The 13,803-nt window shown below is 52.7% G+C and overlaps 5 protein-coding genes across 5 annotated transcripts; 3 read left to right on the forward strand and 2 right to left on the reverse strand.

Annotated features, from left to right (window-relative positions):
* Positions 1-279: 279 nt before the first annotated feature.
* GT037_008955 (uncharacterized protein) lies at positions 280-2,109 on the reverse strand (the record flags this gene model as incomplete). Its single annotated transcript, XM_038934002.1, has 2 exons — positions 280-1,763; positions 1,815-2,109. 2 exons carry the CDS (start codon positions 2,107-2,109, stop codon positions 280-282), a joined length of 1,779 nt encoding a protein of 592 aa, XP_038783347.1.
* A 501-nt stretch (positions 2,110-2,610) lies between these two features.
* Positions 2,611-6,235, forward strand: GT037_008956 (acetamidase formamidase; the record flags this gene model as incomplete). Its single annotated transcript, XM_038934003.1, has 11 exons — positions 2,611-2,698; positions 2,757-2,863; positions 2,917-3,089; positions 3,140-3,539; positions 3,590-3,919; positions 4,420-4,551; positions 4,618-4,925; positions 5,011-5,099; positions 5,181-5,488; positions 5,563-5,830; positions 6,042-6,235. 11 exons carry the CDS (start codon positions 2,611-2,613, stop codon positions 6,233-6,235), a joined length of 2,397 nt encoding a protein of 798 aa, XP_038783348.1.
* A 563-nt stretch (positions 6,236-6,798) lies between these two features.
* On the reverse strand, positions 6,799-7,495 carry GT037_008957 (tsa family protein; the record flags this gene model as incomplete). Its single annotated transcript, XM_038934004.1, has 4 exons — positions 6,799-6,990; positions 7,042-7,087; positions 7,139-7,256; positions 7,312-7,495. The coding sequence occupies 4 exons, from the start codon at positions 7,493-7,495 to the stop codon at positions 6,799-6,801; spliced, it is 540 nt and encodes a 179-aa protein (XP_038783349.1).
* A 1,088-nt stretch (positions 7,496-8,583) lies between these two features.
* On the forward strand, positions 8,584-10,715 carry GT037_008958 (response regulator; the record flags this gene model as incomplete). Its single annotated transcript, XM_038934005.1, has 6 exons — positions 8,584-8,651; positions 8,704-8,776; positions 8,829-8,972; positions 9,026-9,913; positions 9,962-10,151; positions 10,198-10,715. 6 exons carry the CDS (start codon positions 8,584-8,586, stop codon positions 10,713-10,715), a joined length of 1,881 nt encoding a protein of 626 aa, XP_038783350.1.
* Positions 10,716-11,439: 724 nt separating this feature from the next.
* Positions 11,440-13,695, forward strand: GT037_008959 (translation initiation factor eif-2b subunit epsilon; the record flags this gene model as incomplete). The annotated part of the gene is made up of 4 exons (XM_038934006.1): positions 11,440-11,517; positions 11,564-11,620; positions 11,668-12,976; positions 13,028-13,695. The coding sequence occupies 4 exons, from the start codon at positions 11,440-11,442 to the stop codon at positions 13,693-13,695; spliced, it is 2,112 nt and encodes a 703-aa protein (XP_038783351.1).
* Between the last annotated feature and the right edge of the window lie 108 nt (positions 13,696-13,803).

The raw sequence follows: 13,803 nt of genomic DNA on the forward strand, positions 1-13,803 counted from the left end.
GCTCCACAGTGATGCTGTTCGCCCAGCCAAAGACGGTGTGTAAACTGCTATCCTCATACATGCGAAGACTGCGTCTCGAAACTATACTATTCTGCCACCCTACGTACCGCCACATTACAATCCTTTATTCTAATAAAAACATCAACGTAGTACAGATACGACTACAAAGTAGCATGCCTTTCGCCTTCTAGATGCAAAATGAAATGCAAACGCTTGGTATCATCAGTGAATATGCACATAAGAAAAAGCACCATCTGCACGTGGTCTATCTCAGGTCCATCAGTCGACTTCACCAGAGAAGGTCTGTCGACGTAGCGCCGGAGTTCCCATGTTGTTGAGAGGGATGCCGAAGTCGTCTTCTTCAGCCCAGTCAGTTTCGTCATCTGACTCCCAGGCGCATGGGATCTTTTCTGCGCGGCGCACACGGTACGTGTTGAAGCCAAAACCATTCGAGATGCTTGTAGCGATGCGAAGCATGACCGAAACCAAGTGTGCAGGTGGCCCGAGAACAAGCTCGCATGTCTTGCGTACCAGGGCATTTGTGAAGTCCTTGCGAGGGCTGTGCTTCGGTGGACAGAAGAGGTTTTGGGCTGGAGGCATAGGAGAAAAGGCGCGCCTCTGCGAAGCCCCTGTAAGCTTCCTCATACGGATTGCGTCAGGCGGCGTAGGAATATCTATGCTCGCACGCCCAAGACTGTCGTCATCGGAATCGCTTACAAGCGGTGGTGTAGACGGCGCAGAAGAAGGCCGTACATCGATCGAGGGGGTTGTGGAGGAATAGTATGGGACTGTAGGCGTCACAGGTGCGGATGGATTGGTACATTCGGTGGACGGACCACGAACGGTAGCCTCTGATACCTGGCGTCGATGTGTTGAACGTCCCCTCGGCTCGTCATCTTGCTTAGAGAAGGTGTTCGCCCATGGGTTTATGGCATCATCGTCCGCATCGAGGAACTTTGGAGAAGGTGTGGCAGTATTCAGAGAGTAGAACGAGTCTACACTCGAGGTCAGACTGGGGGCATCTGAGATTTGACGTTCAAGGATGGGTTTATCGGCTTCGCTAGACTGCTTCGCCGGAGGAGAGAGAGGAGACTCGACTATGCGCTCCATGGCAGACACGGATTCTCTCCTGGGCATCTTGATAGGCGCAGTTGCTGAGCGCAGCCCTTGAAACATGCTGACCCGTTCTCCCACTGACAGGCGGCGCGGGGGCGCTTTTGACACGAGGGGTCTGGGTGTAGTTGTCGCTAAGGGGACGTCAGGGGCCGCGGATACTATTTCGCTACTGTCGGTACAGACGCTCGACCGGTCGTCTTCGTCGTATGAAGAGGCAGTACCAGTCTCTGAGCGATCAGTGCCAGACGTAGAAGGCCTTGAGCCATGCTGTTGTGGTACCCAGGTCTTATCCATGACCCACTTCTTTGCCTGTCCCGACGGCTTCCTCTTGATCGTCTTACGTGGAGGGCTCTTTGGACGCTCCAGCTCTGCGACGACGTCAAATCCTCGCGCGAACGGGCACTGTGTCCTCTCGTACTGCATCACCTGCGCCAATACCGACTTGAAGTGCGTGATGTTGACCTTGTCCTCGTCGGTCTCATAGGGGAGCTCGATGCGATAGTAAGAGTCCTGCCGTATACGTAGCACAAAGACGGACTGATTGTCGACAAGCCATATCTGGGACCGGGGGAAGATTGTGTGCAGGAGGTTACCACTGTTGAGGAAGGAGACGTTGGAGGCTGTCACGCGATAGATGCGAAGAGCCCCTGTGATACGTTAGACAGCCCTCAGCATGGGTGACAGGTGGGATGACATACCGACTGCGAGTGTGCGCTCTGTAGGCGTCTTCCACGGTATCGGATGCGACGTGTCACCTGAACGGGAGGGCGAAAGCCGGCGAGCGGGTCCGGCTGTGGTAAAGGAGAAGATCTTGGAGTTGGAGCACACGAACAACGTCTCTATGCCGTCAGCCGTGTTCCTCGACGCGGGCACCGACTCAGTCCTCCGTATCGCGCGCGCGGGGAGCGTGAAGCTGCGCCTGGAGTTGCTGGGGTTGAGAGCCGACGGCGCGTGCTCAGGATGCGCATGCTGGGATGAAGCCGGCATCGTCATAATGGGCGTGCTATATGGACATTGCTATCCCAGTGAGGTCAGGGTAAAGAGTCCCTAGAGAAGACAGCGGCCGGCGCTTGCAGAGGGGTGTATTACAAGAGTTACTTTTGAGTTGGGTGGGTAATCGAAGGCTGAAGCCGAACCAAGTCCCTTGCTTCGGAATGGGATACGCGCTTGGGCCACAGCGACGAATTCAGTTTCAAGCTGACCAGCGGAGCGTCTGAACCCCGCCCGCGTCCAGATGCCTTGATGCAGCCTACAGACTATGGAATGCTAGGCGCTGGTACAAGTAGCATTGTCGTCGTGGCAGGCGCTACCTTGCAACGACGCGTTCTTTGTTTGCGACACGCGCACCTGGATGGGTCCGTCGACTGCTAGCACGACGTCATTGCTCCGCCAGTTCGCAGGCGTTCGCACAAGTCGTCGACGTGGAGTCAAGCTCTAGCTTTGCTGGCTTGATTGCAACACCAAGCTGCCTGGTAGTCCCCTCACCTTGCAAACATGGACAAAATCGACCTGTCCCAGTTCGATGTATCCAACTTCGACCCTAATGCCATCCTGCGGGGAGCCCAGCTGACTTTGGTCGGTGGTAAGGCCTGCCCATCACGGTATCGTCATGACAGCTCCATTCTAACACGCCCCGACAGTCAATCGGGCTCTCCAGAACCCAGGTCTCTTCACCTCGGACCACTACCGCCAAGCTGCTATTGCTGTAGCTGCAGGCATCGCTATCCGTGTCATCGTCGCCATACCCGTACGCTCCGTCTCCTCCACCCAGCAAGCAAACACGGCCACTGACATACCCAGATCCAAGGCGTAAGAGTGCTACTATGGATACTCTCCCTCTTCGTCAACATGGACCATACCCACATGGACGAAAGCGTCGTGAATGGCCTCCACTTCCTTGAGCACACCGTACTCCAGGTACCCTTCTTCCTCATGACGATGATGCGCTACGTCACTCCTACTTTGGACCGCATGTAAGCATATCTGTTGCTCATCTACAGCGCTGGCTGACAGCAACCTTCAGGTTCATGGACTCCCTGCGTTGGGTGGACGAGACCTACGTGCAGAAGCACAAGACCGAAGACCCCCACAATCTGCGCGCCATGTACTATCCAAACCTCGAGAAATACCCTGAGCACGCACCCAAAGTCGACAAAGAGAAGAAGCCAATCAAACAGGCTGTCATAATATACGCGACCAAGCAAGGGAGGAAGGCTGCCATTTCCTTGGGAGTATTGGCATTGTCGTACGTTCCATACGTGGGACGTTTTGTGCTACCCGCCGCCAGTTTTTATACATTCAAAAAATCGGTGGGAACGCAGCCAGCAGCGGCCATCTTTGCAGGGTCACTGCTCTTTCCCCGAAGATATCTGGTCAGCTTTCTGCAGGCCTACTTCTCGTCACGAACGCTTATGCGTGAGCTGGTATGTACCTTGACAACAGACCTTGAAGTCTCACTTCTAACTTCAGATAGCTTGAACCTTACTTCGCACGCGTTCGGTACAACCAAGAGCAGAAGAAACTATGGTTCAAAGATCGAGCTGGCGTGCTCTTCGGTTTCGGCCTAGGCTTCTACGTATTCGTCAAGATACCCCTTGTAGGCGTCCTCATTTACGGCCTCGCCGAAGCGTCGACGGCATACCTCATCACCAAAATCACAGAGCCGCCGCTGCCACCGGCCGAAGCTGAGAAGTTCAAGGAAGAGTCATTGCGCTGGAAGAACAAACACGAGTTCCTAAATCTGCCATGGCAGCACATGGACGAGTACAATCTCGCAATGCACAAACCCCAGTTCCAATCCGAAGTACGGCAAACACCACGAAAGACGTTTAGCTAGGTTGCGATGACGTTGAAAACCTCAACGACTAGCTCCACGCAAGCCGGGACCTCCCGTTCGACATGACGAAGACACGTCCTCGCACCTTGGAAATAGTTCGCAGCTAGTATGTGCGCCGTCGGCAATCAGGTGTATCTAGTTGTCACGCTATCTGGCCGCTGTACGATGATGGTACTATTATGATTATACCCCGCAGTGGGGTCAACGCGTCCCATTGTGGTAGGTAGCTTACAGCTCCGTCCGATGATACGTAACGTAACAGCCGCGTATCGTAGAGCTTATCACCCACCTTGTAGTAATAGTTGGTGGGTATGGCATTCGGCCTTGTCTTCGGCACGTATCCTTATATCCGAGATAACAATTGACAGGCTGAGGTTACTCTTTCCCCGCGTCTGTTGTCTTCATATGCGTGACGTTCCCCTCTCGCGCGACTAGACGCGTTTCTTACTGTTCTCTGATCTATACAGCATACCCTCTCCTTCTTTCTTTTCGCTTTCCAGTTCAGTGTACCCCAGATCCTCAATATGGGTAAAGAAGGTCTCCGCTATGCAGCGAAAGTGTCACTAGACAAGCCAGCATCAGAGCAAGAGTGTCTGCACGTATGTCAAATCTTTCTGCAGTTTACAAAGCTACTCTAATACATGTCTTTTTTTTTTCTCCTTTAGAACCGCTGGCACCCCGAAAACCCCTCGTTCGCCACTATCAAACCCGGCGAAGCCGTCAAGATCGAGTGTGTAGACTGGACTGGTGGTCAAATCGGCAACAATGACTCTGCAGACGACGTGCGGGATGTCGACCTTACTAAGATTCACTATCTAACCGGACCTTTCGATATTGAAACCGCAGAGCCAGGTGATGTCCTCGTTGTTGACATTCAAGATGTGCAGCCGTTAGAAGACCAGCCTTGGGGGTTTACAGGTGTATTTGCAAAGGACAATGGCGGTGGATTCTTGGATGAACTCTACCCCGAGGCGTAAGTGTTGTTGGTTTTTTCTTAGAGGGAGGGCAAAAATAGTGAGAGAGGTGCTGGTCACAGAGGTGGACTAATATATCGGCAGGGCAAAGGCCATCTGGGACTTTGAAGGCATCTTCTGTAGCTCTCGCCATATTCCTGGCGTGAGATTTGCAGGCCTCATTCACCCTGGTAGTAAGTTATCCTTGTTCACACACACACACACACACAAAATGCCGAATAGAGCACTGACCTCGTCCGTTTCTCGTTTTCCAGTTCTAGGCTGCGCGCCCTCTGCCGAAGTCCTGGAGACTTGGAATACCCGCGAAGCCGAACTCATCTCTACACACAGCCATCTGAACCGCGATGTGGCTAAACCGCCTGAGCCTCAGAACGCCCACGCAGGTTCTGCAACAGGCTCTGTAAAAGAGAAGATTGCCAAAGAAGGCGCGCGCACTATTCCAGGTCGTCCTGAACATGGGGGTAACTGCGATATCAAGAACTTGTCGAGGGGATCTAAAGTTTTCTTGCCGGTGCATGTCAAGGGTGCAAAGTTTAGTGTGGGAGATTTACATTTCAGTCAGGTAAGTCTTTACATCTCATTCCAAGGAAGTCTATACGTGACCTTGTAACTGACATTCATCTTTCCACCTGCTAGGGCGACGGCGAGATATCCTTCTGCGGCGCAATCGAAATGGCAGGCGTCATAACAATCAAGTTCAGCGTCATGAAAGGCGGCATGAAGCAACTCGATATGAAGAGTCCAATCTACATCCCAGGCCCCGTCGAACCGCAGTTCGGTCCTGGAAGGTATATTTACTTCGAGGGCTTCAGTGTGGATGAACGAGGGAAACAGCACTATCTCGATGCGACGGTTGCGTACCGACAGACTTGCCTGAGGGTAATTGAGTACTTGAGACGATTTGGTGAGTTTGCAATTCTTCTTCCTGCGTTTTTTGCACGTGTCCTCTCCCTATGTTCCGCCGCGGAACTTTCGCGCTCGTCTCTGCCAATTCTAGATTCCTTGGCCTCTTGGTTTTTTTTTTTGGTTTGAGGAGTGTAGTGGCGAAGGGGCGCTGGCCCGAGGTTTCATCAAGTTTCTTTTCTCTCGGATATCCTTTCCTAACAATATCACAGGGTACAGCGACTACCAGATCTATCTCTTGCTGTCTTGCGCCCCGGTTCAAGGTCACGTAGCTGGTATAGTCGATATCCCCAATGCGTGTACGACTATAGGTTTGCCGATGGACATCTTCGACTTTGATATTAGTCCGCATGTTCCTGCTGAGAAGCGCGATCTCGGGTCTTGCGCATTTGCTGGCAAGAAGTAGACCGTGGTCTGTGTGTGTAGAACGTCTACAGGGATTGTGGCGATTGGGTCGGAATGATGGCGCAATGTGGCTGAAGCTTAGCGGTTATTGTGCTATTTCAATCAGTATCTCCTAGTAGGCAACAACGTCAATTTACCTTTTCCAAGGCGTTCAAAAGACTTGTAGAACTAATATCTCTATGTAAGAAGTAGCGTTAGTCGCGCTTCGTGAGTCTAGTCAAACATTCTAACAGACTCATTGTCTTTCTTCTTTAGCCAAGGCATAGGGACATGGAACTGGGAAACTTTACAAGAAGCTGGCATGGCCTGGATGATTCGTAGGCACTATTAGTAGTTGCATCGTGATTGGAGTATTGTATGTTAAAAGTCCATAATACCATGGTCAACCGATGATAGTAGTTCAAGATGTATAAAGATGACGAGCGACTCCGTACATGCAGATATGTTGTATTGGTTCTGTCATTTAGGTTGATGAAATCCGCTATCGTTTTAGGCGATCGTGGACCATTCTGTGAATTCTAGATGCACATTTGTTCGTCTCTTACGCAGCCTGTCAAGAACTATTTACAAGACCTTGTCTGCTGCAGAAACATTCAAGCCTGTGTTATCAGACTCGACGTGTGCTGCTTTGACGGTACCGTTGTCAATCACAAGAGCATATCGCTTCGAACGATCACCTCCGAAGATGGAGGCGCCATCAAAAGAGAGATCAAGCGCCTTTGTAAAGCCAAGGCTGGGGTCTCCCAAGAAGCGAATCTATCAATGTCAACACCACAATGTCTAAAGGGCAAACAAGGCAACACTTACGCCGCTGGAGCCTGAAGGATCGAGCATCTTGCCCCATGCTTTCATGCTACATCCGATCAGTTGAGGATATAGCGGATTTCAAGAAGCGTCTGCTTACACAAAAGGATCGTTTACTGAAACAACAAACACCTTGCCGGCATCCTTCAGCTTAGGAGAATTGATATAGCCGGGGATATGGTTCTCGGAGCATGAGGGCGAGAAAGCTGCAGGAACACCTTTGGCAGTTGTCAGACGCAACTTTGTCAACGAGAGCCGCCAGAGGTTAATTACCGATAATGACGCCTTTGCCGGTCAACTCCTTTGCTAGGTTGACCTTGTTACCTGGAGAACCCTCGACGAGTTCAACGTCAGGCAGCTTGTCTCCAACATTGACGAATGCAGGCGCAGAGGCGTGAAACAGACGCCGACTGGCGACGGGACGCACTAGGGGCAGGCGACGGGCGGTAGCGAACATGGTGTATGCAGGAGAAAGTGTGTATGTCGGGCGTGGTGTGGGTGTAGAGCACGTGTGCATTTGACGGTGACGAGCTTCTAAGGTAGTGGGGGTATGACGCGTTTTGCCGGTGTCACTGCTCTCGGAAGACGGCAAGCGCACCCACCAGCTCACTTCCCTCTACGCAGCACGTGTGCATCTGCCTCATGCAAAAGTATGCTACATGGGCGCCTCCGCGGTCGCAGTACCTCAGTAATATCGACATATGTGCATACTGATACTCGTGTCCATAATTAGCTGTCGAATGTACAGACTAGTCTTGCCTGCACCAGCAAATTGCGGATAATGATGTTAACCTATCGACCCACACCAGCTTTAGCGTGAGCTATTCGGTGCTATGCCGATCGTGCCTCAAGCCGGTGATGTTTCGTCAACGGCGTAATCAGTGGAGACATGGGCCAGAAGGACCATGGGCGAAAGAATGATCAAAACTGTGCTATACGCTGGAAAAAGCAGTGTAATATCGCACCACCGTCAAGAGGGAGACTGTGTGTATGTGTGTGCGGTGCAGACCTCACCCACGACTCAGGCGTCTTCACCCCCGTGTCCCGTGTCCTGTCAATTCCCCCCCTGCTTCGTCTCCCTCGGCACGACGCCCGCTAGCGCATTGCCAACTGCATTCCTCTCAAGCCCAAGGTTAACCTGCTTTAGGCCCGTTTAGCTCCCAAGTGCCCGCGCAGAAGCCACGAGCCAATGTGCCCATGTTCTCCCTGTCTCTTACACTTGAAGGTCCAGATCTCGCCCATCGCACTCCGTCGTCAGCCTGCAACAAGGCGCGCCCGTTTTGGGAAATTTCGTCATCGCTCGTCCAACACCGGTCGCCTGCGGCTAAGCAAAACTTTAAGCGCATAGCATACAACGCGCCGCCGGAACCTCGCGCGCCGTCTTCCGTAGCTTCGATCGCAGTCGCTTCCAGGTACTGAAGACTGTGACGGGGAATTTGCTATCGCATTTCGGCATCGACGAGACTCATCCGGTGCCGTCGCGCATCAACACGGGTTACCAACGACGGCTTCTTCGCCCACGACAGTCGTCAATTCACCTGCATCATGGATCCCAATCAAGCCGGTGGGGGAGGGTCCAACAACTCCAGCGACTTTGTGCGCAAGCTGTACAAGTAGGTAGACGCGCCCATGCGCGACGTGACGGCGTACTAAAACATGGTTTAGGATGTTGGAAAACCCGAGCGACGAGAGTGTTGTGCGATGGGGGAATGATGGCGACAGCTTCGTTGTCCTAGAAGTATGCGCCTCGTATACGTACCAATCGAATCCACCTGCTAACCAACGGACAGAACGAGAAGTTCACAAAACACATACTTCCCAAGCATTTCAAACACAGCAACTTTGCTAGTTTCGTCCGCCAGCTGAACAAATACGATTTCCACAAAGTCCGTCATAACAACGAAGAGAATGGGCAGTCGCCCTATGGGCCAGGAGTATGTGGCATTCCTGCATATCTTCATGATTGTGTTAGCTAACAAGCCAATAGGCCTGGGAGTTCAAGCACCCTGATTTCAAGATGAACAACAAAGATGCGCTCGACAACATCCGTCGAAAGGCTCCTGCGCCGCGAAAACCAAACCAAGCCGCCGCCGAAGAGTTCGCACCCTCACAACAGATGGACATGGTTAGCGGTCAATTGATGGCCACACAAGCTCAGCTGCATGCGCTGGAGAGCCGCTATAGTGAACTGAGCATCCACCATTCCATGCTTCTACAGGAGGTCATTGGGCTACAAAAAACGGTCGTCAACCACGAGCATGTTATGCAGCAGATCATGACTTTCCTACATGGTGTCGACGCGACACAGAGGAGAAACAGCAAACTTATCTTCCCCAACGGCGCCGACTCGCAGAACGGCAGTATGGAGCCTCCTTCCAACACGGATGACGACAACCCTGCTTCGCCCTTGCAGCACGCTTCTAAGCTTCTCAGCGAGACGAACGCGGACGCCATGCTGAACCCCCGGAATTTGGAGCAAATGAACGAGATCACCATGCGCATGAACGGGACATTAACAACGCCACCGCCCGACTTCGCGCGAGCAGCAGCACGACCGACGAGCCGCGGTCCACCATCTGCAACCTCAACCAACTCAATGCGCCTAGAAAACCTCGACAACCTTGTTTATCCCGTCGGTTCCAATAACGGCATCGACCCCATGTACAGCGAGCATATCAACAACATCCCGTATGCCGCTCCGCCGAAAGCGGCCGAGGTCAGCGAGCCCAGAATTCCAGAACCGAGAAAGAAGAATACCATCCCAGACCCAGGGTGGATCAGACCTCCCCAGATCTTGCTGGTCGAAGACGATCCCACTTGTCGTCGAATCGGAAGCAAGTTCTTGTACGCCTTCCATTGCTCCATTGATAGTGCTGTAAGTCATCTTCCCGTGCTATCCAGACTCCATACTGACTGAAATAAGCTCGACGGTTTGGAGGCGGTCAACAAAATGAACGCTGGATCCAAGTATGATTTGGTTTTGATGGATATCATCATGCCGAACCTCGACGGTGTGTCAGCCTGCCATCTGATTCGACAATTCGATACTACTCCTATCGTTGCCATGACTTCCAACATCCGAAGCGACGACATCTCAATGTATTTCCAACATGGTAAGACCGGCTCATCTGTATGTCTAACAAGTGCTAACCTCTCCAGGCATGAACGACGTTCTCCCTAAGCCATTCACCAAAGAAGGTCTATTGCACATGCTAGAAAAACACCTTGTGCACCTCAAGAAGCCAATAGCTCAAGCTGACGGATCTATGGTTGCACCTCAACCTGTGCAAATCGCACGTCAGTTGGTTCTCAAGGAAGAGGACTCTCCGGCCAAGTCCCCCCAGACTGTCAGCAACTGGAACTCACCAAACCAAATGCCGGGCGTTTCTCCAGTTGGTACCACAGTTCCGGACGATTTTGCACAGGCAATGCGCGGCCAGCCAGTGCAGCACCCGACTCCCTACGGCGTGAATCCCATGCATGGGAACATGGGATATAACACCTCGCCACACATGCAAATGCAACCACAGCAACAAGCACAATTACCGCCAGGTCACCGTCGTCAGGTCTCGGAGATATCTGGAGGTGACGATCTGAACAACCCAGCCAAGCGTCAACAAATGTACCCACCTCAGATGCAGCAGCAGATGGGAGGAATGCAACCGCGCCCACGTTGATATGTCGGTTAGCGAGGCAGTGAAGAGGGAACTTTCATGTTAATAATTCGAGAAGAAGGAGTACAGCCACCGGCTTCCTGTTGACAGGCATGGAGCACGTAATCGCGTTGCTGGACAGAGATGTTTCGCCATGTTGGAGCCGATAGTCGTGGTCGGCCCTTGTATCTACGGGAGAGATAAATGCAAGGATCGGACAGTTCGGGAAGCTGTCTGTGAGGGTATCCAGGACCTTTGGGGTCTCCGGCGTTCCAAGGTCATCTATTGTGCCAGGTCCGGGTTGGACATTTGCTAGAAAATACCCTACGTGTTAGATAAACAATTGATCAATTCTTTTCTCAGACACAAGAATCCCAGTGCTCAGCAGTCCTCCCATGTGAAAGTGTCGTCGCAATAAGCATTCCCGAGTAAATGTTCTCCCTGGTGGTCCAGACCTTGATAGCCAGCCCAAAAGGCCGCGCACGAGCATGTTCGAGAATCATGCGCCCTGTTGCAGCGGCTTACCCGCAGAGCCACCCCGCTAAAGGATCTGAGACGTGACGGGACCCGAAGATCTGGGTTTGCGTGGTGGTCCCTGGTTCGAGGGGGCTTGTGACTCAGCGGTAGTTGTAAGTTCGTGGAAGCTTTTTTGGGAGTCGTAGCCCAAACCCCCACCACGACTTGTACGAATCTAGAATTCCAACCGCGCCCCTCCACCTTTTGCGCAACACACTACCAAAGTCCAAACATGCCCCCAAAAGGCAACAAAGGCCAGAACAAGGGCAAGTCGGGCGAGGAGGAGCGCGACGAGCCGCTGCAGGCCGTGGTAGGTTGCGCAATGTACTTGGCCGCCGACTGTGCTGACATTGTAGATACTCGCGGACCCCTTCGAGACACGCTTCAATCCCTTCACACTCGAGCACCCAAGAGTACGCATGCCCCCAGAGATTGCCAGCTGCACGCTGACACTTGCTAGTGTCTCCTACCCCTCGCGAATACCCCGCTCATCGAGTACACGTTCGAATTTCTCGCCAACGCCGGCGTCGAGGAAGTCTTTGTATACTGCGGCGCACACAGAGAGCAGGTTGAAGAGTACATAAAAGCCTCAAGATGGTCTTCCAAGTCTTCGCCCTTCTCGCGACTGGAGCTCATCCAGTCGACGTCACACTCGATCGGTGACGCGATGCGAGACCTGGACAGCCGGGGTCTGCTCGTGGGAGACTTCCTCCTGGTGTACGGCGACGTGGTCAGCAATCTGCCCTTGGAGTCTGCGCTTGCAGCGCACAGAGCGAGGCGGGCCAAGGACAAGAACGCCATCATGACCATGGTGCTGCGCGAGGCAGGCGCGACTCATCGGACAAAGGCACAGGGAACAAGTCCGGTATTTGTGATTGACCCGCAGAAAGACAGATGCTTGCACTTTGAACAAATGCCCAACCGCGACCAGACGCACTACCTCTCCGTCGACCCCGAGCTGCTTTCCACCCACCAGGAGATCGAAGTACGCCAGGACCTGATCGACTGCGGCATCGACATCTGCACACCCGACGTACTCGCGCTATGGAGCGACAACTTCGATTTCCAAGCGCCTCGCAAGGGCTTCCTACACAGCGTACTCAAGGATTACGAGCTCAACGGCAAGACCTTCCACACACACATCATCTCAGACCACTACGCGGCACGAGTACGAAACCTCCACGCATACGATTCGGTTAGCAAGGACATTGTATCACGCTGGGCATACCCGTTGTGCCCGGATAGCAATCTTGTTCAGGGACAGTCATATCGGTTACAAAAGGGCAATACCTACAAGGAGGAGGGCGTCATACTCGCACGCGATTGCATCATCGGACGAAAGACAGTCATCGGACGGGGTACCAGCATAGGCGAGAAGAGCGTCATTACCAACAGTATTATCGGAAGGCATTGTCAAATTGGCCGAAATGTTAAAATCGACGGCGCATACATTTGGGACTATGCCAGCATAGCCGACGGCAGCACAGTCACCAAGGCAGTCATCGCAAACGAAGTGGCCATAGGTCGCAGGTGCACCATCGAAGCCGGTGCTCTGATATCGTATGGGGTCAGCATCAGCGAAGGCATGACAATACGAGGAGATCACAGAATTACAAGAGCAAAGCGGAGACGCGAACAAGGGGAGGAAATTGTCCGGGGCAACTCAGATCCTGCGATTGTTGGCGAGAAAGGCGACGGCTTCGAGTTCTATGACTCTGACGAAGATGACGAGGACGAGCTTGTCGATGGTCTCGCTACCAGAGGTCCCAGTAAGTCCAAGACCACCGACCCCGCGTGTGTGTGTGTGCTAACATGATTAGTGTACAACTTCTCAAACGAATCGATATCCACAATCAACTCGGATTCCGAGGCAGACATGATGGGTATGGAACGCCATGACAGATCAGCGACCAGTAGTTTCTTGTCTGTGGGCTCGGCAGACAGTCAACATGCGGCAAACTTTGATCACGACGCTTCTGCCAGTATTTACGATTCTCTTGTCGAAGGCCACGAATCGGCAAACATCCAGCTGGAGCTGACGGCACTCCGTATGAGCACAAACGCCTCTGACCACCAAGTCAGACGTGCCGTTGTTTCCTCGTTCGTCAAGCGCGTCACCCAACTTACAAAGTCGGGCGAGGCAATCAAGAGTGCCGTTGCGCAGGTCTTTGGGCAACACAAGGAGCTCATCGATCGGTCCATCTTTGACAAGAACGCTGAAAGCAAGACGGATCAGATCGACTTTATGCTGCTGCTTCAGGCCGACTTGTGCAACAAGGAGAACGGCGATGCCATCTTGCTGAGTGCATCGACTAAACTGGTCGAACTAGACTCGATAGAAGAGGATGGCATGATTCAGTGGTGGGAAGACGAGAAGAGCACGGAGAATGCGGACATGGAGAAGGTCAGGCAGAAGACGAAGAGTTTGATTGACTTTTTGCAGATGGAGAGTGAGGACGAGAGCGAGGACGAGAGTGATGAGGATTAGTGCGTGCTACAACGAAGTACTATGACAAGATGAGAGCTTCTGTTGCATGCTGTGTGGAAAAGCAAAATTAGCATGAGTTGAACAAAGTCTATGTCGTTGGCCGGTTTC

The sequence above is a fragment of the Alternaria burnsii genome, assembly GCF_013036055.1.
Source record: "Alternaria burnsii strain CBS107.38 chromosome Unknown 697, whole genome shotgun sequence".
NCBI lineage: Eukaryota > Fungi > Ascomycota > Dothideomycetes > Pleosporales > Pleosporaceae > Alternaria > Alternaria burnsii.